The following is a 27,007-nucleotide window of genomic DNA, read 5'->3' as shown; positions in this document are numbered from 1 at the left end:
AACCCAAGAAGAGGATGAGATGAAAAATATTGTCCGTGGTAACACCGGGGACAGAGGCTACTTAAAATAAATAACAATCTCTAGCACAGTAAATGGTATCAATTATCTAATATATGAAATTAAAAGTTACTATGTTTATGACTTAATAATTCTTGAATCACCCGACCGATCTCTGTCAAATTTTCAACAAAGCTGAGGTTCTGGCCTAGGATTTTTTTTCACTTTGACGGTACAACGTAGGCAAGGGAGAGGGCAGAAAGATTTAAAAATGATCGAAAATGAGCAATATTAGTGTCGAATCCATAGTTTTTGGGGTCGCTGAGACGAACAGTGACACTTTTGATGTCGTTTAAATCCATACTCAGCCTCCACTGCCCTTTATGTCCAAAATGAAACGTACTCTTTCCATGCGAAGAACGGGTATTCTGCTAGTAATTGATAATTATTTTATTTTGCCTGAAGAGATTGTTTATTTATTTATGCATTGTATGTGTGAAAGGATAGTTTATTGAAGTAGCACACTGTATCGATTGCTATTTGTTTTCTGACGGTGAGGTATATAATCTTAACAGTAATGTACACGCATGTCCAAAATTATTGTCGCATGTCTATAACTGTCTTCTTGTAAGAATATAATTTGATAATGGTTTTGCAGAGTACTGATACTTTGTGTATAATCGGAAAATGTATATTTGTGGTAAATTTCATAGGAAATGAATTATAAATACGAAAATTAGAATGAGTAAACCAAAATGTTGCTAAGTGGACAAGAAACTTTTATTTTCATTTTATTGTTCGTATTTACTGCTCTTTTCACGTGAAATTTGCCAATTGTATACATATCTTTGCCAATTGTATACATACTAACATTATAAGAAATACTGAGCGAATTTGTTATCAAATTAGATTAATACAACAATATATTTATAGATATGCGACAATATTTTTGGACATGAGTGTACATATTACTTCTAACCAAAATCGAAACTATTCATTGATCACATAACACTATTTAAACACTGCTTTTAGAATATCTTTACCTTTAGTGTAGCGTATACATCCGGCGTTAGTAATTCCACAGATTCACACTCTCTTAAAGCTAATAAACGTACGCTTAGCTTAAATGTGCGCCTCAAATGACATTTCCTCAATTTCAGTGAGATGAGCTTGTGACAGTGTGCATGAGTATTTTACACCATACTAATAATCTATGTATATAGTGTAGTGTATTCTGTTTATCTTCAGTTTCACCTAGCGACTACTCAGATGGTACCTTTAAACATATCGACCCTGGCCATTTTCTTACCAAAATTTGTTCTAATGTTTCACTGCTAATTTTTCCACTGTGAACTGTATCACAAGCATATCGGGAACAATGTTAATGTAAATAAACAGAGTAAATAATACTATGAAGTTTAATTTGGGGGCCCGGTGTCTGAGCTAGAGCGTTCACCTCTGGTGCATGGAGTCCTTGGTTCGATCGCAGCCCGTGCCAAGTGAGCTTTGTGGTGGACAAACACCTTGTGCGTGAGTTTCCTCCCACTCTACTCATTCCACTGCATTCATTTCTCATCACCATCTCCTTTAGCCTATCCGTGGGACGTAAAACTTAGATTTCATTTCATTTCATATGCAGTTTATGTATTTTTCTCATTATACTTCAACTATATTGTTTATTATTATTATTATTATTAATGTTAAATCTTCTGCGATTACCTCACGCTAGGAGAATTTTTCAAGGAATTTAATGTTAACTATGTGATATGTCATTTAGAAATATATCACCGAGATCGAAATAATTTCTAATTCAAACTGGACACAAGGGTTAGAAGATATTCATTCATTTAACTTTTGAGAGGTTGGCATTTTTATCCCTACACAGAATTGTAACCGCTTCTCTCCCATCTCCGTTCTTTATTTTTCTCAAGACTATATTATTATTATTATTATTATTATTATTATTATTATTATTATTATTATTATTATTATTATTATTATTAATTAGCGTGACAGGTCTTCTTGTGCCTGAGTCTGCTCTAACGCCCTCTGTTAGCGACCAATTGGACTGCATTCAAGCCAACGACGAACATGGAGTCAGCGCACTGCGTTTGTCTGCCCGTAACAGCCGTATCAGAAGCTTTCCGAACCTGCTGGCCGTCACGTTTTTATTTACGTGACTGACCAGTTTAACTTTCAACGCCGTGTGGAGGCCAAAAAGACAATATTATACTTATTAAAAATATTTATAAATTAGATTGGGGTACAAAGAGAGAAACAAACGGGAGAATTTTACCACGCATTTGTTTGTCCCTTTTTGTACCTCCAATCTGATTCTAAAATATTTTTAAAATGTATAATAGACTTGAGAAAAATAAAATAAAATAAAATAAGAACGCAGTTGGGTGAGTGGTGGGTTGTAATTTTGTGTAGAGATAAAAATGATAACCTCTCGAAAGTTAAATGAATAAAAATTATTAACCTTTGTATCCAGTTCACATTTTAATTTATTTCGATGCTCGCTGGTATCTTTCTCGTTAAGACATTGTCTGCTTACATTAGATTCCTCGAAAAAATCTTCCTAGAATGAGGTAATCTTAAAAAGTTTAAAGGAATGTGAATAATCAGAAAAACACTTGTAGAAGTGTATACGAAGCTTTTCCGGAAGAGTTAATAACTTTTTTTTTTTCCACGCACTTAAGAAATGTGTTTCTCTTGAAGCATGTTGCTAATACAAGCACTGAATTTTCAAATTATGTAATGTCGTCAGTATATTACGCTCAGAGCTACTTTGTTATGTAATATTTGAAAGAATGGTTGCGTTTCACATTATGTCAGTCTATGTAGAATCACCAGAAAACCACTAGGGCTTTCCAAAAATATCTAAGAAACATTCTTATGCATGCTGATTTATCTTTTCGCAGTAAACATAAATTATTAGTATTGAAATATTTACACTTACACACTAACAAAGGTATTTTAATACACCATGAGGAAGGTTAAATCTAAATACAGAGATTAGTGTATTTTTATTAATTTATCCTTATAGTATCCATAAATTTAAATTCTAGAAAGTAAATTACTTTGAACACAGCTCTACATTTTATTCAGAACATGATTATTTCTCTTTCAGATTCGTCTCTCTGGGAAAGGAGCTGAGCTGGAATATCAGCAGACTTGAAGATAGTATAATGGCGGCAACGGACAGTCTTCCAGCCGAACAAGCTTGTAATAGCCACATTCGATTGCATCGAATATTAGCGGTAGCACACTCGGAAAATCCCCCGCCTGAAGTGCAGTGGAGTACGGTAAGCCATTCTGTTTTAGTGCATTCAGTTGAACCTGGCTATAGCGACACGATTTCTGCGACACTTCGGCTATTGCGTCAAGTATTCAGTGAGAACAAGTATTTCCGTGGAAGGCAAGTGATTTTATACCACACATATATAGGCTTGATCGAGTAGTCAAATACTTAATCATTGGCAGCCTTCGTTGCCTGATATTATACATCTCGGGTTCAAGGGCGCTCGTGTATAACGACACTATTTCCTGGGTCCCTTTGGTGTCGTGATAACTAAGTTCAACTGTATTTTTTAAATTCGTTTTTCATTGTAGTATGTGTCTAATATTTAACATCTTTAATACTCGCCGTCGTTTCTAAATGAGGAGATAGATTGTGAGTTAAGGTGACTCACAAGTAGAATAGTGACTCTTGATGCCTTTAATTCAATTTCAAACTATGTTAGATTTTGTAGACAGCATAGCGTCCGTTTTTTTTTCTTTTGTGTGTGTGTGTTTGTTTTTCAGACCCAAACTATGCTACACGTAAGTGTCGGAAGTGTTATAGAACGGCTTTGTCCGTCCGTACGTCGACAGTATCAGAGCAAAGACGGTAAAAGTTATCGAGATATGGTTCTTTGCAATCCATTCAGCTTCCCAAGAATAGGTACCATCTCCTCCGTTAATTCTCTATTCAAACCGGAAATGGTTCAAATCAGTGATTACCGGTTTCAACGTTTATCGCGATAGATCGAAAACGGCAACATATACGGAGAAGTTTTTTTTGCAAACAATTCAGCGTGTCATGACAACGTACCATGACTATCCCGAACGCTACCAAAATCAAAAGTGGTTCATGTTTGTTATTACTTCCAGTTTCAATACTGATTTCCACAGAGCAAGAAGGGTAAAAGATATCAAGATTTCGTCTTCTGGAATCGATTCATTGTCCCAAGATTATATTATATCGTTTTCATTAACCCGCTGTTCTAACCGGATCTATTTCAAATTAGCGATTTCAGGTTTGAATACTTACCGCCATGGAACAAAAATGGTAATAGAGAGCTGCAAGCTGTTTTCTGCAATCGATTCAGTGTCTCAGGAGAGCATATCTTTACAACCCGCAACACACCACCTAAACCGCAAGTGGATGAAATTTACTACTTCCGGTTTCAATGCTGATCTCATAAAGCGAAAACGGTAAGAGATATCGAGATGCAGTTTTCTGCAATGGATTCATCTTCCCAAGAGATGATTCTGTCTCCTCCCTTAATTATCTATTCAATCTAGAAATGGGTGAATTTAAAATATCCGGTTTCAGCCTTTATCGCCATAGAACAAAAACAACCGATCATGCTGTTCACGCTACTCAGGTCTAGGCTTCTATAGAGAGGACAATCTGGGGAAAGTCACTGTTTTTAGCTTAGAGAATTCTTCACTATCGCGTATTAATCGTCACAGGCACCAGCCTTGTCTAATAATTACTCTTCCAGTCAGCTGTAAAAAAAACGGATATGCTAATTTAAAAACTTTTTTTTTACCAATTCATGTTATTACCATATTACGCCCATTTGCCTTATTTTTGAAGAATCTTAAACATTTGTGTATCTGAACAGTAATAGTACTCTCCACCATAGGGGTAATGAAGGATTGTTTTTCATAGCACTGAGAATTGCGTCTTCGTTAATAATGGGTGCTCAAACATGGATTTTTGCCTTGAAGCTTCTCCGATCACATTGAATTTCGAAAACAACGTGTTCACCATTAAATGAGTAAAGAAACCTGAACACCTCTCATCTGTTGTGATTCCCTGAAACTTCCATAGATGTCTGTTCCAAATTGGAATTAACTTTTACGCTCGAATTTTGAACCTATCAAAATATAATCAATAACAGAAATACTGGTTATCATTTTGTAAGCCATCAAGTTACACTATGTAATATAAAGTCAATGTATAGGGTAGAACGTTAAGGTATTTCTAAACTTGAGAGGTGATTCTTTCAAGAACTAGTAACAAAAAGTCTATATCAATATATACATGATACCTCATTGTTCCGAAAATATACAGGAATTCGAAAATATGGACACGCAGTGCACTGCGAGCGGTCCCGGATTCGATTCCCGGTGGGGACACTCGGTCTAAAAGGGGTGAGACACATGAACTTAATGGTGGGTTCAAAGTAGATAAAAGTTAAATGGTATAATTTGTACCATACGGGTGTTTCATGGTACATTGCGTTATAACTCTTCTATTTGAGCTTTTTCGTCCGGGTTTTTTGTTTTCCAAGTCCAGAGGCATTGTAGAAGACCTTACGTATGGTTTCACACCTTCCTGCGTCCAGACATAGGAGGTGATGATGTCATAATTTTAAAATATGTATTTTCACTTATTAAGCCTATGTTCATTATTTTTTGGCGGGCTTATTTTTGCACGTAGAAGATTGAAATTTTTCACAAACATTCAGTCCACCGAGTAGTATTTACCAGATTTTTCTTTTTGATTTCGGCGTTAAAACAGGGGGGCATCCAGAGGGGCAAAAGTTGAAAAAAGGGATTTTTAGACCAAAAAATCCTTTTCTTCGGGATTTTCAGACCAAAAAATCCCTTTCTTCGGGATTTTCTCGCTTTAGATACATGATGGAGACACGTGAGTCATACCGTCTGAAAGGCCGTTCAATTCTAAAGAGAATGATTGGCGATTTACAATCCTAGGGTAATTAGGGATATCTCAGGAAATTTTTTACCTGAGATCATGCTATTTTGCGGTAATTTGGGGCGTTGTGGGGATTCTTGATAACATTTCTCCCGCCCTTACTATTCAAGATAGAAACTTGAATTTTGGCACACACATTCAGCCTACCAAGTACTATTTCTCAGATTTTTTGGAGATCTCTACGTTTACACAGGGCCGCCCCAGACGGGCCCAAAATTTGAAAAAAAAAATTCCCACGAAATTTTTCCTTTGACATCAATTTTCCCTCTCCTGGTATATGATACGGGCATGCAAGTAATACCATTTGAAAGGCAGTTCTATTTTGAAGAGAATGAGGTATGAACCATGATCCTAGGATAAATAATGACGATACAGTAACTGCTTGACTGAAAGTCTAAAAAACACTCCAAAAAGCCGGGTTCTCCAAAGGGTTAAATCTTCAGGGTAGTGAACACATAATGCGTCGGGAGGGGGGGAGTCAGAGGTGTTAGAGACCACCGGCTTCCAGTTCGTATTCGGAATACCGCGTATATTTCGGTGTGTCACGGTATATTTCGTATTATTTACACGTAGTCGCTAACGTTCTCGCCTTTACCGTTTCATTGTCCGTAGGTACCGAAAAATTGTTTTTTTCGACATCTGTCCATCAGTTCGTCCAAGAAAAATTGGCATAATAATTTACGCGAGATACACATAAAATTTCAAGGCTCCCTAACATTCTCAGAAATATTTAAATGAATCATCCTGACTTCAAACCAATATTGATCAGTAATGAAGAGTAATTTTGAATTCGAATTAATAATCCTGTCATTACCGCGAAACTAAAAGGTGTCGGAGCCGGGGTGGTTCAGTGGTAGAGCGTTCACCTCTGGTGCATGGGGTCCTCGGTTCGATCCCAGCTTGCGCCAAGTGAACTTGTGGTGGACAAACACCGTGTGCGTGGGTTTTCTCGGGGTTCTCCAGTTTCCTCTCACTTTCTTCATTCCACCATTTCATTCATTTCTCATTATCACCGTCTTCTTTAGCCTAGCCGGCAAAATTGTGGGACGAAAAACTCAGAGATTTCATTTCATTTCATTTCAATTTTTTTTAACAAATTCTTCGAATATTTGTCGAATGACATGATATATTCTGATTTAATTAGTAAGAAAACATATCAAGAAAAAAATTTAATAGTGTTAACATTTGTTGAACATATGTACAGTTCTTTTATCTCTACACACACACAAACAAACAAACACACAAATACATCGTTAATAACATGACTAAATTCTGTTTTGTGCCGGTTACAAACTCATACATACATCCTTAATTGCATAAATTTAAATTATGTTTTGTGCCAGTTACCAATACACGGTTAATTACATGACAAAGTTATCTTTGGTGCCGGTTACACTCGCAAATACATAATTAATTGACTAAGTTTTCTTTGGTACCGGTTACAAACGCACAAATACATCCTTAATTGCATGATTTTAAGTTTTCTTTGATTCGGTTAAAATACACAAATGCATCGTTAATTACATGACTGAGTTATCTTCTGGTACCGGTTACAAACTCACAAATGCATCCTTAATTGCATGATTTTAAGTATTCTTTGGTGCCGGATACAAATACATCTTTAATTACATGACAAAGTTATCTTTGGTGCGGGTTACAAATACACAAATGCATCGTTAATTACATGACTAAGTAATCTTTGGTGCCTGTTACAAACTCACAAATGCATTCTTAATTGCATGATTTTAAATTTTCTTTGTGCCCGTTACAAATACACAATGCATCGTTAATTACAAGACTAAGTTACCTTTGGTGCCGGATACAAAATCACAAATACATCGTTAATTGACTAAGTTTTCTTTGGTACCGGTTACAAACTCACAAATGCATCCTTAATTGCATGATTTTAAATATTCTTTGGTACCGGATACAAATACATCTTTAATTACATGACAAAGTTATCTTTGGTGCGGGTTACAAATACACAAATGCATCATTAATTACATGACTAAGTTATCTTTGGTACCGGTTACAAACTCACAAATGCATCCTTAGTTGCGTGATTTTAAATATTCTTTGGTGCCGGATACAAATACACAAATAGATCGTTAATTACATGACAAAGTTATCTTTGGTGTCGGTTACAAATACACAATGCATCGTTAATTACAAGACTAAGTTACCTTTGGTGCCGGATACAAACTCACAAATACATCGTTAATTGACTAAGTTTTCTTTGGTACCGGTTACAAACTCACAAATGCATCCTTAATTGCATGATTTTAAATATTCTTTGGTACCGTTTAAAATACACACATGCATCGTTAATTACATGACTAAGTTATCTTTGGTATCGGTTACAAATATAAAAATACAACGTTAAATACATGACTAATATAACTTTGGTGGTCTTTAAAATACACAAACACATCGTAATTTCATGACTATTTTCTTTGGTGTGAGAGCCAGACTTTTTTAAGTTCTCTTTCTAAGTTTTCTTGGTGGAGAGCCAGACTTCCGTAAGTTCTCTTTGTCTGTTTTCTTAGTATGAGAGCCAGACTTCCGTAAGTTCTCTTTGTCTGTTTTCTTAGTATGAGAGTCAGACTTCCGTAAGTTCTCTTTGTCTGTTTTCTTAGTATGAGAGCCAGACTTCCGTAAGTTCTCTTTGTCTGTTTTCTTAGTATGAGAGCCAGACTTCCTTTTCCGTTTTTCTGCAACGAACCAAATATTAAATCACTTCTTCAAAATTCTACACATTTATCAATGTTTTACATTATGGTTTAGCTACTAATTTGTCTTATCATTCTACGTTGCAATATTCTTTTACCTAAGTCTTAATTTTTATTAGTTTGTAATGTTTAAGAATGATTTACAAATTCTACATTATTAGCATTTAAGAGAAAAGATGCACACAGATGAGGCATACTTGTGTAGTTTTCGACATATGCAAGGGAAACTAGTTTCTTTGTAAACTTAAGAATTGACATTGTGCAATAACAGGTATTGAGATGAAAGTGATACTTAAATATAACTTCATTCAGCTTTTCATTATGACACTAGAAAGACGACAGTATATAGAATGGTTGGCAAGATATAGCCCAAAATTTACTCTCAAAACTCAATCACTACGAGGGTCTGGACCGGTGCACATCGTGGTTTTGCCGTTCGCGCTTATTATGAAAACAACAGATCTGTGACGTTTTGAGAGAAATGTTTCCGGGACACCTCGTCTCTTTGAGGGGTGATGTCAAGTCGGCTGCGCGATCACCAGATTTGAGCATTTGTGACTACTTTCTTTGGGGATATCTGAAGGAAAAGGTTTTCAAAAGCCACCCTTATACCCTACCAGAGTTAAAACAGCGAATTCTTGACGAAGTGAATGCCATACCCCGCGATATGTGTGCAAGAACTGCTCGAAACTTCAGGGATCGTCTACAACAATGTATTGATGCTAACGGCCGCCATCTTGAGGACATTATTTTCAAAACTAAATGAATGTAAAATGGTATATTGTACTAATTTAGAAAATAAAAACATTTTTTCTCTATATATCCAGATTTACTTTTTATTGCTCCTTAAAACTGCTTAGTTGGTTCTGCCGCACCCTGTAGTATTCCACGAAACTGACTTAACTTTGACGGAAACTCTTTTAGGTGATATCTTTCAAATTTTGTCAAACTTTATAGTGACTACTTTTCATACCTCTACAACAGGGTTGGCCGGTTTAAACAAACAAACAAACAAAAAAAAAAAAAAAAAAAAAACGAAAAATGCCTAAACCAAAATACCCGTGACCACAATTTGGTTAGTCTTGGTCCACTCGTCTTGTCTCCAGGCCGCACACAGAGACAAACACATAAACAAACTTTTTATTTTATTTTATATTAGATTATTTAATAATAATACCTTTCTTTGCCTTCTTTTTCTCTTCACGATATGGCGACCACCCTCTTTCCAGTCTGAGTTTCAAAATCAATTTAACATGGTTGTCGATCACCCCATCAAACTTTGTTGTCAGTCGCTCTAATCTAGTGTTAAGAAGTCCAATCTCCGTGTTCTGCTTTCCTACCTCCTGCCGGAGCATCATGACATTTTCCCATTCATCCCTTCGAAAGAATAGAGAAGACATAAATAACGAGTACAGTACGAATCAAAATAAATAGCACATGGAATACAGAGTTGCATAGATATGTACTAATAGTTAGCAAAATAATGGAAACCTGAAGATAATATAAGTTACCTTTTTATTACGGCGTGGAACCACCATTTGACTGCAGCATGTGTGATTCGTCGTAGAATTTAGACACATCAATTCATGAATGGTTTCCATAGAAATATTGTACCATTATTCATGCAGTGCAGCATTCCGTTCCGTCAGCAAGGATATAGGAGTATATCTGCTCTGAAGCCTGAGCTCCATAACCAACCACAGGTGTTCAGTAATGTTGAAGTCTTGGGATTGGGGGATCATGGGAGATGTTGCCTAACGTTCATGAAACCACGCCTCAACAGCTTCAGAACTATGAATTGATGCATTGTCATCTTGCATAGGATGGAGATGTCCACATAATCCTAAAATATCCACATCATAACTGGTAGTAATACGTATTGTGAGCGTAATAACGGAACCCACGGGATACTAAGATATCGCAGCCCACAGTATCACAGTAGCTACCATGTTTCATATTATAGAGGGGACAGTTTGGAATTATTTCAACGTCTGATAAACAGAAACAGGTCCTCTTGTAGGAATTAAGGTGAAAGAGGACTCATGGGCCTATACTGCACGTTCCAATCATTGGTGGTCTACTTTGCATATTCTCGGCACCATTGCCTCCATGTTGAAATATTGTTGGCGATAAGCAGTAGTTATAAAATTGTAACCCGACCCCAGATGTTCACTAATGTGACTCGCATCCGACTGGAATTGTTGCAGTAATTTGTTCAAAGTGCTTGTTGAGTTCCGTAGCCATTTTTGCCGCTTCTGCTTTACTGTCCTTGGTGGCAATCAGGGCCGTATATACGCATGGACCAACGTGAACCATGTTTCGAGGCGGCAGATTTTCTCGGAACAGTTTTTTCACACTTCAGTTGTAGAAATTTCAGAAATTTACTATCCATGTTCATGTAGATTATGACACGGGACTTCTCTATTTGTAAATATCCAAATAACAAAAATCTGTTTACCCTAAAAGAAGGTAATTACCGTAAAAATGGATCATGAATTTATATTAATTATTTCTCATCGATTATTGACACTGTATGGTTTTATCTTAAATTCGACTTTCCGTTGTTGGTTAACTTGCAAACTTAACTAGAATTCATCAACCCTGTCGCCACCGCAAGAAACTTACGATTGTTGTGACAAATTTATTTTATTGTTGTTGATGTGGTGAACAAACACCGTGCTCATGGGTTTTCTCGGGGTTCTCCGGTTTCCTCCCATTTTCTTCATTCCACCATTTCACTCATCTCTCATCATCATCGTCTCTTTTAGCCTAACCGGCATAACCGTGGGACGTAAAACTTAAAGATTTCATTTTTTTTATTATTATTATTATTGTTGAGTTTGTCTAATATTATCAGTTTGGTGTCTTAATCAGCCACAAGTATGTACTAATATTGAGGGGACGTCATTTTTATAGTGGCGTGAGGTGGCAAAAATGTAAAATAGGGCCCTGGTTGCAATCATCTTCAATGCTGTGCGATCTATGTTAGACATAGCTTGCTACAGCTTTGCTTTTGGGTGACGTACTGTTCTTCGCGATTTGCCTGCCAGAGACTGACAAGGAGAAGGCAGACTTTGGTAAGTGAACTTCGGGGCCATTTTTTGCGAGGAGGCAGTGCACATTTAAAGAGTTAATATTACAAACTGGGAGAGGGCAATGGGCAAAAATAAGGGAGAAAAACCGTCTTCAAAAGTTTTCTACTCGCCACATATACTGTTCGACGCGCAACTTTATCAAGTGACGGCGTGGCAGAGTGAGTAATGTGTGCAACTCATATGCAAAGGGTCCCGGGTTTGATTCCCTTGTTTTGTTTTTTGCTTCAACTAATAAAGTAACCATTTGGAACTATAAATAAAATATTAATTTACCGTATGTTTATAATGAATAAAACAATATAAATTTTAAAATCACTTGTAAAATCTTTCAATGTTCCATGTAAACTAGCAAGAAAATGTAATCAATTCCGTAAATATACTGATATCACGAGTTGTATTATGGTTACGACAGTCAACGGCGCCGATTTCTTTGTAAATTTGGGGTGGACCATTCATAAAAATACATACAACAATACATGTAACAATAAAAATACATATTCATAAAAATACATGGGGCCCACATGAGCTTGGGAGGAACAGGCCCCCATAATCGGCGCCCTTGACAATAATCGTTGTGTAATAAATGTTCTTGATGCTTCGTTTCTACATCTGTTAACAGTGTGCGATTTACAAAGGAGTTGAGGGGGGAAATCCCCTTTGCTAATACTGGATGTTGCTATAACCAAAGCAGATTTCCCCCTCATTCCCCTTGTAATTCTCACACTGTCAACAGATGTAGACACGAAGCTTCAAGAACATTTTTTACACAACGACTGCAGTAACAATAATATTTACGGAAGATATTAAATTTTATTCCTAGTTAACATGGAACATCAAAAGAATATACAAGTGATTGAAAATTTCTAATTTTTTATTCATTATAAACATACAGTGAATTAATATTTTACTTATAGTTACAAATGTCTAGTTTATTGGTTGAAGCAAAAAAAAAGAAAAAAAAAAGGTTCGAACGAGAATCGAACCCGAGACCCTTTGCACTTGAGTAGCTGATTCTTCTCACTCTGCCACGCTGTCACTTGATAAGTTTGCGCGTCGTACGATATATGCGTCGAGTAGAAAACTTTAAGACTGTTTTTCTCCGTCAATTTTGCCCATTGCGCTCACCCAGTTTGTAATATTAACTCTTTAAATGTGCACTACCACCTCGCAAAAAATGGCCCTGAAGTTCACCTACCAAAGTGTGCCTTCTCCTTGTGAGATGTGACAGACAGGAAAGTGAATTCCTCAGCGTTGCCAACTTAAATAAATATTCACTATGAATCTGAAATGTTCAGAATTATTTATAATTCGTATGTTGTATGTTTCCATCTATGTATATGTAGAGTGTAAAACGTGTACGTAAAAACAAACACTTAATTTTCGATTTGCCGATACACGATACGAAAATTGACCAAAGAACAAACCTCGGCAAGAATCGGAAATTTCTTATATTTTTAGGGATGACTGACCCAAGCCTCTGTCTCAATTGAACGCTATTACCCAGAAACAGCAGGGGTTACCATGTATTCTGTTGACCGGAAGGAGATGCGTAGGATTCCTCCTTTCTTTCTTTAATATTAAAAAAAATAAATAAAAAAATACACTTGAGCTTAATTGATATTCTGTGTGATAGCATATTTATAGTTACGGAGTATTGTTTCTTCTCTCTCATTCTCTTTGTGTGTGAGTGTCTGTATATATATATATATATATATATATATATATATATATATATATATATATATATTAGGGTGGAGCGAAAAAATCAAATTTTTTAGTATCGAATTCTAATAGGACTCAAAAAGTTTTGTATTCGCGTGCTAATCAATGGAAAAATAACGAAAAAGATCACATCGCGCAAACGGCCTAAAATTTGAAAAAATTAAAAAAAAAAAAAAACATTTACGTGAAAAAACCAGATTTTCGAGTATCGAATTCTAATAGGACTCAAAAGTTGCATATTCGTGTGTTAATCAATGAAAAAATAACGAAGAAAACCATACGTTGGATCTTCAATTCCCGCAAACGGCTTAAAGTTCGAAAAAAAATATAAAAAACACCAAAATTTACCTTTACGCATGAAATATACAGAATACTTTTTTCATTTCTATAGCGTTTAAGTACTTTATTTAGTTGTGTGAGGTCGTGTTTGTTAATAATTCGTTAATGTGAGTAATTTTATACATTTTATTTTCATAATGACTTCAGCTCTTCGCCAATTTCTCAACTTTTTTTTTTTTTTTTTTTTTTTTTTTTTTCATGAAATAGCTTAGAACTCACCACGAGGAGGGGTTACAATTCCAGTTCCACCCACATCCTACCCATCCATCCTACCGATTAGAGTGTGCTAAATTATGTTGATTTAGTCAATGACTCTGCCTTAAATTCAGATTTTGTAAAATCAAATTTTGGCATTGTGAGTCTTGAGAACAAAGTTGCTCTCATGTAGCTGTTTTCTTGTCCTCACACTTTTCCTGCAGACTCTGTAACAATTTCGACACAATTTTCAGCTTCCTGAGTATGGCATGGAAAATTTAAGAAGTCACTCATGAGCAGACTTGTCAATCATAAATGATAAGATAATGCAGGGGGCGGCCATAAAAGGTCTAACAGATTTTCCCTTCGGATCTTGATTTCTTGCCTCCAGCACTCTCCCTCCTGTAACCCAACTCTCGTATGTGTTGTCTCTCATCTACTGTCATAGCCAGCAATATGTTCTCTGGATGACAGAAGAACGCATTTTTCTCAATCACAGGATCGATGATTCTTTTAATGTTGTTTGACAAATGTCTAATTGTTTGAACTATCTTCAGAATATGTTTACATCCATATTTCACTGACTGATATCTCTCTGTGTAGAAACAGACAGGAGCATATGTCTTTATAATGTAGTTTACAAGCATTTTGAGTTTGTTTGTAGGATTTGTTTGAGAAGTGTACAACCGGTTTGCATATGTAAGCCATCGGAAGTAACTGAGAGGTCCAGGATCTCTTATAGCCAAATCTGGAAAACACTGCCCTGTCTGAATTGCTCTGTTGGAACTTTTAAGGCATCTTCAATAAATTTTGATGCCACGGACTACAGTGAGCTGATAGATTGGAGAAAATGTAAGCTCTCGCCCCTCGAGTGCTCGAAAGCTTGACAACAGAAACTATCACTTATGAATGACAAATTTGCCCATAAGTTTGACTTCTTAAATTTTTCATACCATAATCAGGAAGTGAAAAAATTGTTTCGAAATTGTTACAAAGTCTGCAGGAAAAGTGTGCGGACAAGAAAACAGAGATGGCTACATGAGAACAACTTGCTCTGAAGACTTACAATGCCAAAATTTGATTTAAGAAATCTGAATTTAAGACAACATACTTGACTAAATGAACATAATTTAGCACATCCTAATTGATAGGATGGTTGGATAGGGTGTGGGTGGAACTCGAATTGGAACCACCACCTCGTGATGAGCTCTGGGCCATTTCAAGGGGGGGGGGGCGTTGAGAAATAGGCGAAGAGCTGTAAAATCATTACGAGAATAGTGTATAAAATCACTCACATTAACAAATTATTAACAAACATAACCTCACACAACTAAAATAAAGTACTTAGACGTTATAGGAATGAAAAAAAAAGTAATTTGTATATTTCTTGCATAAAGGTTTTTTTTTTTTTTTTTTTTTTTTTGTCATTTTTTTCAAAATTTAGGGCGTTTGTGCGAACTGAAGATCTAAAGTGTGAACTTTTTCGTTATTTTTCCATTAATTAGCATGCAAATCCGCAACTTTTGAGCTCTATTAGAATTCGATACTCGAAAATCTTATTTTTTCGCTAAGACAAACGTGCCATCATTAGCCAGGAACTTTGAAGGAGAAACTGAACACATGAGAGGTTTGTTTTTTCGACAGCAGGCATATAAACTGACGCGGTTAGCAAGACGTCGTGCGCATGCGTAGTATTTTACGATCTTCTTTCTTTTTTTGTCTGACTTATTTGGAAAGTAACGGCTTCAAAGTGCAAAGTTAGCTTAATCGCGATGTTTACTGAGGTACACTCCCTTACACTTTTCCACCAATGTTCTTTTGCCATGGGTATTGAGCGTATCATTGCCTTAGACACTGTTGATCGCAGCACACCTAAAACACTAGCCACTTTTGATCCTTGCACCAACTAACCACTCAACCTACAATTTGGCCTTTTTGAAACTGAGATAGGTTTCCCATTTTGCATTACGACGGTCCGTCCGCGTCATCACTTGTCTACGTTTTTCCACGCCTGATATACTATAGATGAGCACCTAACACACCACTAACAACGGCCAGGTGCTACCACGCATCCTGAATGTTACTATTTTTACGTCTTAAGTCTTACAAAACTACAAATGTTTCCATTATTTTGACAATCATCTGTATGTATATATCACTGCGATACACACTTTTTTTCTTTCTTTCTTTTGGGGAAGACTTGAAACCTTGTTGATATGGTAACGTTTAAAAACGCAAAGATACTATACAATGAAAAGTGTGTACGACGGCCAATATACGGCCTTTTATGCCTAATTGTTCCTGAGTGCGAGTGCATAAGTAGTGACCGTCATTGCTATTCCAACGAGCAATAAGGAGGCATACAAAACGTTCTCAAACACTTTTTTTTTTTTTTAATATAGGATATCTTTGACATTTAAAAATGTTAACATATTAACAAGGCATAAATAACTATAAAATATGGAAATTGCTTTTTCTTTCAAATTTCTAGTCACTGTTTCTCCTTCTCGTCTATATCTTTCAAACAAAACAAAACAAAACTAATATGTTATCTCACACTTCACTTTTGTTTATACTATAGTTTTTGGTTTCAACTTTTAGCATCATAGAGCAAAAGCAGCAAGGAATAGCGAGTAATTGCTTTTTGCTGTGCATTCAGTGTTCGAGCAACAAGTTCTATCCTTGATTTTATTACTCAATTGCAACCAGTAGTTACAGATGTACCTTGAAGTTTGAGTATTGAATCCAGATAGTTTGGAAGTTACCGTAGTTTCACACTGAAATAAAACTTTGAAAGAAATTCGTATATCGCCTGTTTATTTGAAGAGTGACATAACTCAAAATTCCTAACTTTTCAGAAGAAGCGTTTGAAAGTTTCGAAACGCGGTGAAAACAGCTTGGCCCAGTTTTGGAAGCACATCCGTGAAATTTTTACCCGGGGTAGACATCGAGATTAGCTTTCATTTTCTGCCCATAAGTCAGTAAGGGCGATGTTTGAGTTATGTCATTCTTGAAATAAACAGGTGATATATTGCCCATGTTTGAATTTAGCAGATATTTTAAATATTCACAACAAGAAAAAAAAAACTTTTTTGTGCATAAAGAGGATATTACTATATCAGAATTTATTAGCATTTAGCGAAAGAAATTTATTTCTATGCTTTGAATGCACCATTAACTTTTTTTTTTTTTTTTTTTTTTTTTTTTTTTTTTTTTTTTAAGACTTTCAAACTATGCTATGCATAAGTATCGGAAGTCTTATGAAACAGCTATATCCTTCCATCGACAGGTATCAGAACAAAAACGGTAAGAAAGATCAGGAAGCGGTTTTTTGTAATCGATTCAGCGTCTTAAGAGAACACATTATCACCATCTGCAACGAAATACTGAACCCGGAAATGGTTGAAATTTTCTAGTAATTCCGAATGCAATTCTGATTTCCATAGACCAAAAACGGTAAGTGATACCGGGAAGCAATCTCTTACAATCGATTCAGCGTCTTAAGAATATGTTCCATCTCCGTTAAACCTCTATTCATACCGGAACTGGTAGAAATCAATCATTTCCGGTTTCAACGATCATTGCTATAGAACAAAAACGGTAATAAATAGCGAGAAGCGTTTTTTGCGATATGTTTAACGTCTCAATACCATCATTACCTGTGACATAACCGAAAGCAGAAGTTTTTGAAATTTACTAGTACTTCCAGATCTAATATGGATTTCCATAGAGCAAAAACGGTAAAAGATATCGAAAAGCTGTTTTCTTTGCGGTCATTTTAGTGTCTCAGCCGAACGTACGATCACTGCTTGCATCACTACCAAATTAGGAAGAGGTTAAAATTTACGACTACTCCCGGTTACGATACTGATTTTCATAGAGAAAGAACGGTAAATGATACCGAGGAGTGATTGTTTGCAATCGATTCAGCGTCCGAAGAACCGTTAACCCTCGATTGGAATTGGAAGTGGTAGAAATCAACTGTTTTCGGTTTTTATGTTCCTTGCCACAGAACAAAAAACGTTAATACATAGCGACAAATGGATTTCAGCATTTGACGGTGTGTCTCAAAAGAACATAATCACCACCATCCGCAACACACTACCAAAACCGGAAGTGTTTGGAATTTATTTCTGGTTTCAATACTTATTTCCATAGAGTACAAACGGTAAGGGATATCAAAAAATCGTTTTCGACACATTGAGGCATCCAAGAATGAGTTTTTTCTCAAATTTTATCTATCTTTTGAAACCGGAAGTGTTAAAAATTTACGTAATAAGATCAAGATTAATCAAATCAAATAAGATTAAGTTATCACAAAATGAGTAAAATGGAAATAGTGACAAGCAAATTTTTGGTTTGTATTCCAAGAAAACGTTATGTCTTTTATTTTATTCCTCTTATTGCAACTAGAGAGGATACCACTTCCGGTTTTAATATTAATCCTGTTAGAGCAAATACAATAAGAGACAGCGAATAATGTCTTTTTTTATATGGATTCAGTGTCCGAGGAACAGAATCTATCTTCGATCTTATTCCTCTATTGCAACGTAGTCGCTAACGCTCTCGCCTTCGGTGCGAGCGGTCTTGGGTTCGATTCCGAGTGGGGTCACTCGGTCGAAAAAGTAACACGCTATTTTAGGCCAGCCACCCTGAATGAGGTTTTCCTCATTCGCACCAGGCAAATGCCGGGGTGGTACCTAACTTCTCGGTCCCAAGCCGCTTCCTTCCTTCCCTTTCCCCGGATAGTGTGCTCGCCGAGGGACGTCATCCCTCAAACGTGACGGGGTCAATGGTCTTAGATTCCGAAGGCCCAGAAATCTAAATCCTAAATGCTAATCCTGTACTGAAACCACGAATTATAGCTGTACCATTTCAAGATTAAGCATTTAATTCTCAAAGTTTGGAAGTCTACCGGAGTTTCACACTGTGAAACGAAACTCACTTACTTAATTATCGTTTTTGATTCCGGCGGGGTCGGCTTATAATCGAATAAATACGATAAAAGTTTTCCATACATCCCGTAATCTTTTATTACTATCTTAAAGTGCCCCAGACTGTAGTTTCCTCATTGATGAGAAATGGGGTATAATTACAGTTCAATATAGTCACTGTAGTTCATGTGGATACATCTCTGGTATTCTGCATAATTATCCAAACTTCTGGATACCCTTAAAAACAAAATACTCCTCTCTTCACGTACTCTACTTTTCCAGTTATTGATTTTGTTTTTCATCAACATTTTACTAAAATTGAACTACGTTCTTACTAGCCCTAATAAAACACACACAGTTGCCCCATTGGCTAGTCTATTGTTCCATCGGCCATTTCATGGTAAAGATCATACAAGGTTCATACTGATCTGGAGAAATCTATTTCCCTGATTTCTCCCTGACCTATGGCAGGAAATTCCCTGACTTTCATGACAGGTGTCGGATGACGTTAATATATAAATAAGAAATAAATAACTGTGATTACTTATGTATGAGAACATTTATTCTATAGAGACAAATAATAATAATAAATTGCTCATACGTACATTCCACTTATTTCCCATAAAAATCTGAGCAATGTCCCATACTATGATCATTTATGGTTGGCTAAGCTGAAATTGGTGTACAATTAATGTTAAAAAAAATATATTTTATAAAATTTCCCTGATTTCCAGTCTTTTTCCCTGACCTGCATCATTTTCCCTGAGTTTTCCCTGACTTCCATGATTTCCATGACCAGCAAGAACCCTGTCCTATTTATCCCTTTATGATATTCAGAAATTTTATTTTATTACATGTTGTCATTCCATTGTTAAATTATACTGATTCGCAAAAATAACCATTTTAAACATGTGCGTGGGATTTTTCCGTGTTCTCGTATTATCGCCGTCTCCGTTAGTCACAGTGCATAATCATGGGACATTAAACTGAAAAGAAAAAATAGAACAATTTTTCCAATGTAAATTCTCCGACCATCCATTTAATAGTCCTTTGCTTTTTCCACTAATGGATTCCACTGCACTATTAGGCTCTTGTAAACAAACGCTAAAATACAGTGCATTATACACACAGACAAATGTATTTGTAAGTAAATTTTAAAAAAGAATTACCAGGACTCCGTAGGAGTTTCCTCTTCCTTTGGAGCTTCCTCTATCTGTGGAGATTCAGGCTTCTTTGGCCGAACAACGAAACCGTATTTCGTTTTCTGTGACATTTCTTCTGCAAGAAAAAAGAACATCATCTGTGTAAATACAAAAAGAATGTAACAATGTTTGCCAGCCAACTCCTACTGGACCGATTATTTTTGGTACATAAATGGACCATGGCCTAACTTAAGTTTTTATCACATTAAATTGTTAAGAGAGCATAGGCGGTGGAACCTTCGAGTTCACGGCCTTCTAGCATTCCCCTTCCCATTATTTTGTCAGGGACGTAGTCAAGGGGGAAACTCCCGAAATTTCGGTCAATGACAAATGAAAAGAGGTTGAAACACTGAAGGAAAAGAAAAAAAGGGAAGTAGAATACATAATAATAATCCTAAACAAATCTACTTTCAGATTTAGTATGACGATAATACAGTGAATTTCAATACGCATAGGATGAGTTTTTCCAAACTAGATTAAGCTGTTACTCTTTAATAAATTTGTACTTAATCTGGAGTAGGAATCAATCGTGGTTTCTTGGCGCGATTACTTCGAGAAAACGAGTACACTAAGGATGACATTTTCTCCGCCAAATTTGGGTGAGCAAATTCAAAATCAGCGAGTAAAGTGTAAATTCCTTCAAGACAAAACAATGGTGAGGAGATTGAGATGGTTAATGTATACTAATGATTCAAGTGAAGATGATGTTCAATGGAATTCGTCGAGCAATGTGAATAAGAGCCAGAGCAAATGTTTGAGGATTACAATGATGCTGAATTTGTAATATTTTTGGTTGAATAAAGATAGTAACTTGCACCTACTTAACATCAGTGAACATAAGTTAGAATTTTCCCTTGAAACGTAATTTATTTACTGTTTTTTTCGGTGCTATCTAGGTGCAATAACAGGAAATATATAGTTTGACAATGTTTTATTTCCTATATATTTAAGTTTCAATCTTGAATGTCGAATGTGAGTGCGTGTTCTTTGATTTTCATTAGTTATTCTTCCAAATAATGGGTATGATATTACGAGGAGAAGTCAAAAAGTAAAGGGACTTCCGAGAAAAGGTACATTTATTATAATGATAGAAAACTGAAACATACATTATTTTTCTACATAATCTCCCTGAACTTCAACTCACTTTTATTCCGTCGAAAAAAAAAAAAAAAAAGGTTTTTCGGTTGCACCTGTAACCAATTTTGCACCGCATCAGTGACTTCTGCATCGGTTGCAAATCTTCTTCCCCTGAGCGCTTCCTTCAATACACTGAACCGTGACTAATATGTAAAGTATTGGCGATTTCGTGCACTGTAATTCATCTATTCTCCATCACCATAGCCTCAACGACTTTCAGATTATCCTCAGTCGTTGACGTCGATGGCCTGCCCGATCTTGCTTCGCAATAAACAGCTGTCACCATACTCCACTTGCATTCCGCAGTATGGTGACAAATAATTGCATGAATAATTTCCGCAGTTTTAACACTTTCCGCAAACAAAAACCGAATCACTGCCCTCATTTCCTCCTTGGTGCAGATCGACAATAGAGTTGCCATGTTTAACTGTCTGCTACACTCCAACGACTAACGCGGGAATAAGAGTGACACGTTGTATAGAAATGTTGCAGACGACACTAATTCAACGCTGGATACTAGCAGTGTTGCCAAACCCTAGTGCGAGAAATTTTAAGTCCCTTTACTTTTTGACTTCTCGTACTTAAGGGGACTGCTTAGAAAGCACTTCAGATTAAGAACACATTGTACTAAATTTTAAAAGCTTTACCAGACTAGGTTGTACTTAATGCTGAATGCTTTTAGTAGTAAGAATATGTGTGCATATTTGAGTTTTAAACACTGAGTAAAAGGGCGATCTCGGTGTGAGGCGTTTTGTAAAACAGTCCTTTTCCTTACGTATTACCAAATCTAATATTCAGAAGTAAATAACAGTAACTAATAACATTCAATACCACGAACTCGCATTCAATATTGAAAGTTCAAACTTGAATATAGTATCAAGAAACATTTTCAATGGTATTCGGAAACGTGATTTCGGGTGACAAGCGGCGCGCTGTACTAAGCGAGTGACAAACACGTTGTTTATATCTGTATTCAGAAAGAAATTTCGTGCGTTACGAGTATGGATAGTTTTCAAATGGTGCGAGCTTTCCTCTCTCTTGACAAAACATGCTGAGGGAGGAAAACCAAAAGATCTGACAAATATTTAGAACTATTGAACTAATTTTGCTTCAGAATCAGTCCTTAGGGCTGAGTATGGTATGTAGTGTGAAAAAATTGCATCATAGACCAAATAAATCTGTCGAAATTATGAATGTGATCAATGCCTATAATCCATCCGTCTTTCCAACAATCAGCAAGCTATTCAAAATCTTAGCTTGCTTGCCTGTTTCAACCGCGTCGGTGGAGAGATCATTTTCTTGATTGAAAAGAATCAAATCCTATCACCGAAACAGTGTGTGTGGGGAGCGGCTTACAGGACTTGCGCTTCTATCAATCCATTCCCATCTGTCATCTAATGTTCAGAAGGTGATTGTTATGGCCGCTAGCGTAACTCAATAGCTGTGAAAGAAATTTGCTTCTGTTAACTGACCCCTTTTCATTGTGTTTTCTAATAAGTGTATGTGTACACTTTAAAGAAAACTGAGTTTTATATACAGGGTGTAACAAAAAGGTGCGACAGAATTTCAAGGCTAGATTCCTTATGGGTAGACAAGCAAAAAATTTTATATATGACCATATGTCCGGAAATGCATCGTTACAGAGTTACAGCCATTGAGCCGCCTGATGTGAAATAGTGACATTGTGGTCGCCCCTTAATGTGACTCAATTTAAACCTCAATAGCTCACCCCCTAATTAAGCTGTGAAGATAATTTTGGTATCAATGTGTTTCTGAAGGATGAAGCTTTCCGCTGATATGTATCCCATGTATGTGGAGGGTACCACGGCGGTCGGGGGAGGGAAACTATCTGCGTTTTGTTTTTTTGCATCACGTAGTTTCGCTCCCTCGTCCGCCGTGGTACCCTCCACATACATGGGATACATATCAGCGGAAAGCTTCATCCTTCAGAAACACATTGATACCAAAATTATCTTCACAGCTTAATTAGGGGGTGAGCTATTGAGGTTTAAATTGAGTCACATTAAGGGGCGACCACAATGTGACTATTTCATAGCATCAGACGGCTTAATGGCCGTAACTTTGTAACGATGCACTTCCTGATATATGGTCGTATGAGCTTTTTTGCTTCTCTACCTATAAGAAATTCACCCCTGAACTTTTCCGTACCTCTTTGTTACACCTGTATATACCAATAGGTAGTTAATAAATTGAAATTAAATGAGTTTAGGTTTTGTGTGCTTCCGAATCGCACTGTGCAGATCTATGGACAATAAAGGAAGTTCCAGAAGCAAAAATCTCGAAAGATTTCATGTCTTTGTCCCTTCCGGAAAGAAAATTGTGGCCACGTGTCTGATTCTTGTTCTTATTTCTACAAAACAGTTTTCCTGACTTAAGTTTTAAAACATTTTCATACTACTCAGGTACATTTTAATTTTGAAAATATATAATTTAATTCTCTTAATTATCATTGCATATTATTTAAAGAGAAGTATGGACCTAGAAAGTAAACATGGAAATCAATATTTTAATTTTATCAAAATCTTTATATTCACGCACGTGGATTACTTAGTTTTTTTTTTTTTTTTTTTTTTTTTTTTGTTCTATCTGCTTTTAAATTGTCCAGACAAACCGGAAAAGAATAGCGTTATGTCTACATATGTGAATTATGTTGTTTGTCTCTATTGTATAACTTCGTTGTCATGAGAAACTGTGTGTGCAACAAATTGTAACAAACTGTAAGAACTTCCTAGTGACATGCTGATGAACGTATTTCTCTCAAACTGACATTTTTCTGCACATGTCAAGATTTTGGATTTGAGACACCCATGCAGTACTTTTCCACGTTTCAATACTCTCTCTTCTGTCGTACATAAACTGGGGACTTCCTAGTTTCATGCAGTTCTGTCTCTAGTATAGTCACCTGTAAGTAGCAGACCAACACCTTAACCTTTCAAAGATAAATAGCCAAGTCCGCAGCGCTAACTCAAAACAAACTATTTTCTGAGAAGTAACACTCTCAATTACCACCTACCTCATTCTAAGTTGCACTGGATAAGTAATGCATCCAATGGACTTTGTGTTTAGTCTCATTCGTCGATTCACAAGGACGAGCCGTTTCCAGGATCATAAGAAGGAAGTCATATGCATCAGTTAACAGCAGGTTAGTGAGAGAGAAATATGTTCCTTGCATGAACAGATTTAGTACACGACATTAAAAACTCTACATTTCCTAAATGTTCAATGAAATACTATTTAAAAAAAAAAAATCTTTGTCAAGCAATTCATTTCTGCAAAAAGATTACGAATACGAGATTGGGAAAGTACGTGTGTCTTTATATCCCTGAATATTGTAGTATTTAAGCTCTACCTTCATTCCTATAACAGTGTCATTAAGGCATGTCGTCATGATACAGAATGCTGTGAGGCGTACGCCTTTGTAAGGATGTCAAGTAAAAAATATTAAATAGATTTAAGTAATTTTAAGTTAGAGCGTAGTTAGATCCTTAGGATACTGGTGAAGAAATTAATAACCTCAGACCTTCCCACACTAGATTAATGGAATGAATTACGTTGCTACGTCTACATTATTAAGTGCTAATAATTTACAGTGACTCGGAGAATTAATTACACTCACATAAGGAGACGAACATGTTCGTTTAAGTCGTCGCGGACGATGCAAGCTAAAATGTCGAATATTACGATTACTTAATTCTAAGTCCACAACAGACTACGAGATATTCGAAATTGAAAAGACAACCGACTCTTTATTAATGGATCTCATGGATTTTAACCACATACACAAAAATTAATCATGATAATGTATAGGTGACGGAAAGAATTGTAAATAGATTATTAACAAATTGGTTATGGATATTTTTGGTATGGTAAAGCAGTATTTTATATAAATTGATGTAAGAATTTTTATTTTTCTTCAATTAAATAACACAGCTTCATGCTTACGGAAAAAAAAAAGTACATTTCCACTAGGCAGAACGGATATGTAAAAATTGAATGCAATCAATTTTTCAAGACAAAAATATAATGACAGCACAGACGTACAGAACAATATGTATATATCGCCTTCACAAATCAGAAAGGTGCTAAGCGCCAAAATTAAAATTTTTCAGGAGAACATAAAAACGAACGAAGCACTAATTAATTCCGATTCTTTCTTTCTTCTAGAATTCAGTTTTCACTGCAGACCTTTCATATTGTCTCCTGCCACTTGTCTCCTTTCTGCACAACATTAAACATGAAATGGATACTCAGGATATGCACTTAGTAGGAAATCAAGGAAAGTGGTGCTTAGCACCTTCTGCTTTCTGGGGGCGAAATGTAACATACCGTTAGAGAAGCATAATAAATGGAGTGAAATGTACAATATCATGTCTTTATAGCATGCAAGTTGGCATTACAAATATAAAGCGAATAAAAGTAATATTAACATCTAAGAAAATGAAAATGGAATACATAGCTTATGAAGGACAATTATGTTTTAATGTAACAACATGTCTTCAGAGCATTAAGAAAGAAAAAAAAAGACAAAATATGTTACTTAAATAGAATAAAACTATATAGGGTAACTGTCCCAATAATTGACAGTATACCAGTAATTGACACTGTCGTCTTTTTTTCGCCGCAACAAGACTGCGGGACTAGATACCAGCAAATGCTGCCACCTGTTATTCCTTTGTGGTGTTGTCAATTCTACACTACTGTTAATATTTGTCACTAGGTGGTAGTACTCCGAAACAAGCAGAACATCGATGGACAGTGAGAAGTCGACTGTTTTTTCAGGCTTCTAGTAACGGTTACGCTTAAGGAAAGTTGTTTTTGTTTCCGGCGCATATCAAATAGACCATAATAAAGACTGACGAGTTAAAGATCTTTTGATGTAACTGAAGGACTAATAGATCAGACTAAACCAAAAATTTTAGCTTCTTGAGTTAAACCAAGTTTTCAGGGGGGGGGGTCAATTATTGGTCACAGGTTAGCTGCAGTCACCAGTAATTGACACCCCTGTCAATTACTGGTGATTTGCGTAAGCTCAATGAATATCAGTAGAAATTTGTATACCGTGTATTTCAGTGAAGTTAAGTTTACTGGTAGAGTTAAAAACATTATTTCTTATAAAATCCCAGTAGTTGACAGGGGGTGTCAATTACTAGATCCAGGGGTGTCAATTACTAGGCTACTGCAGAAAAATTGAATTTACACATTATTGTGATTTGTCATCATTCGAAAGGTCCTGGGTTGACACCTTTGTGATTAACAGAGAACCGACCTTGCTTTTTTAAAAAAAATCTTGAAGTGGTAAATATCCCCCTGGTACGGAGTTAAGTGGACCTAGGCCTTTTTCTTTATTTTTCTTTGTCTTTCTAAGCGTTAAATATGACTTTAAGCAAGTGTCTTCCCTTAACCTACAGTACTCTTACTTGGCACGTTGCCACTGGTAGAGTAGACTACAGTATCCGATTAGTTAAAAAAAAAAAAAAAAAAAAAAAAAAAAAAAAAAAAAAAAAAAAAAAAGATTTAACATATTTATGGACACTGAATGCTTTACACTGATGATGCTAAGGAAAGATTCTGCTTTGTTTCTTTACAAGTGAAATCACATCTAATAGGTCTAGTGTCAACTCAGTGTATCTTTAGCTAGTGATCA

At 36.0% G+C, this 27,007-nt stretch overlaps 2 protein-coding genes across 11 annotated transcripts in view; one reads left to right on the top strand and one right to left on the bottom strand.

Moving 5' to 3' along the window:
• Positions 1-27,007, top strand: part of LOC145674276 (BTB/POZ domain-containing protein 8-like) — a 257,841-nt gene that overhangs the window by 54,936 nt on the left and 175,898 nt on the right. For all 8 annotated transcript variants that reach the window (XM_081744118.1, XM_081744116.1, XM_081744115.1 and 5 more), the window contains one exon: positions 3,131-3,305. In XM_081744118.1, the coding sequence (XP_081600244.1) occupies positions 3,131-3,305 (175 nt within the window). The remainder of the gene's footprint in view (positions 1-3,130; positions 3,306-27,007) is intronic.
• Positions 3,318-27,007, bottom strand: part of LOC145674277 (uncharacterized) — a 39,435-nt gene continuing 15,745 nt past the window's right edge. For 2 of the 3 annotated variants that reach the window (XM_081744122.1, XM_081744121.1), the window contains exons 2-4: positions 20,173-20,281; positions 9,896-10,095; positions 3,319-8,700 (exon numbers count right to left, since the gene is read on the bottom strand). In XM_081744122.1, the coding sequence (XP_081600248.1) occupies positions 8,465-8,700; positions 9,896-10,095; positions 20,173-20,276 (540 nt within the window). In that variant the 5' untranslated portion in view covers positions 20,277-20,281 and the 3' untranslated portion in view covers positions 3,319-8,464. Of the gene's footprint in view, positions 8,701-9,895; positions 10,096-20,172; positions 20,282-27,007 lie in introns of all 3 variants that reach the window. The other variant, XR_014128881.1, reaches the window with a different exon arrangement.

Source organism: Thermobia domestica, chromosome 17 (assembly GCF_964235325.1).
Source record: "Thermobia domestica chromosome 17, izTheDome1.hap1.1, whole genome shotgun sequence".
Classification (NCBI taxonomy): Eukaryota; Metazoa; Arthropoda; class Insecta; order Zygentoma; family Lepismatidae; genus Thermobia; species Thermobia domestica.
This window is presented reverse-complemented; position numbering and strand designations above follow the sequence as displayed.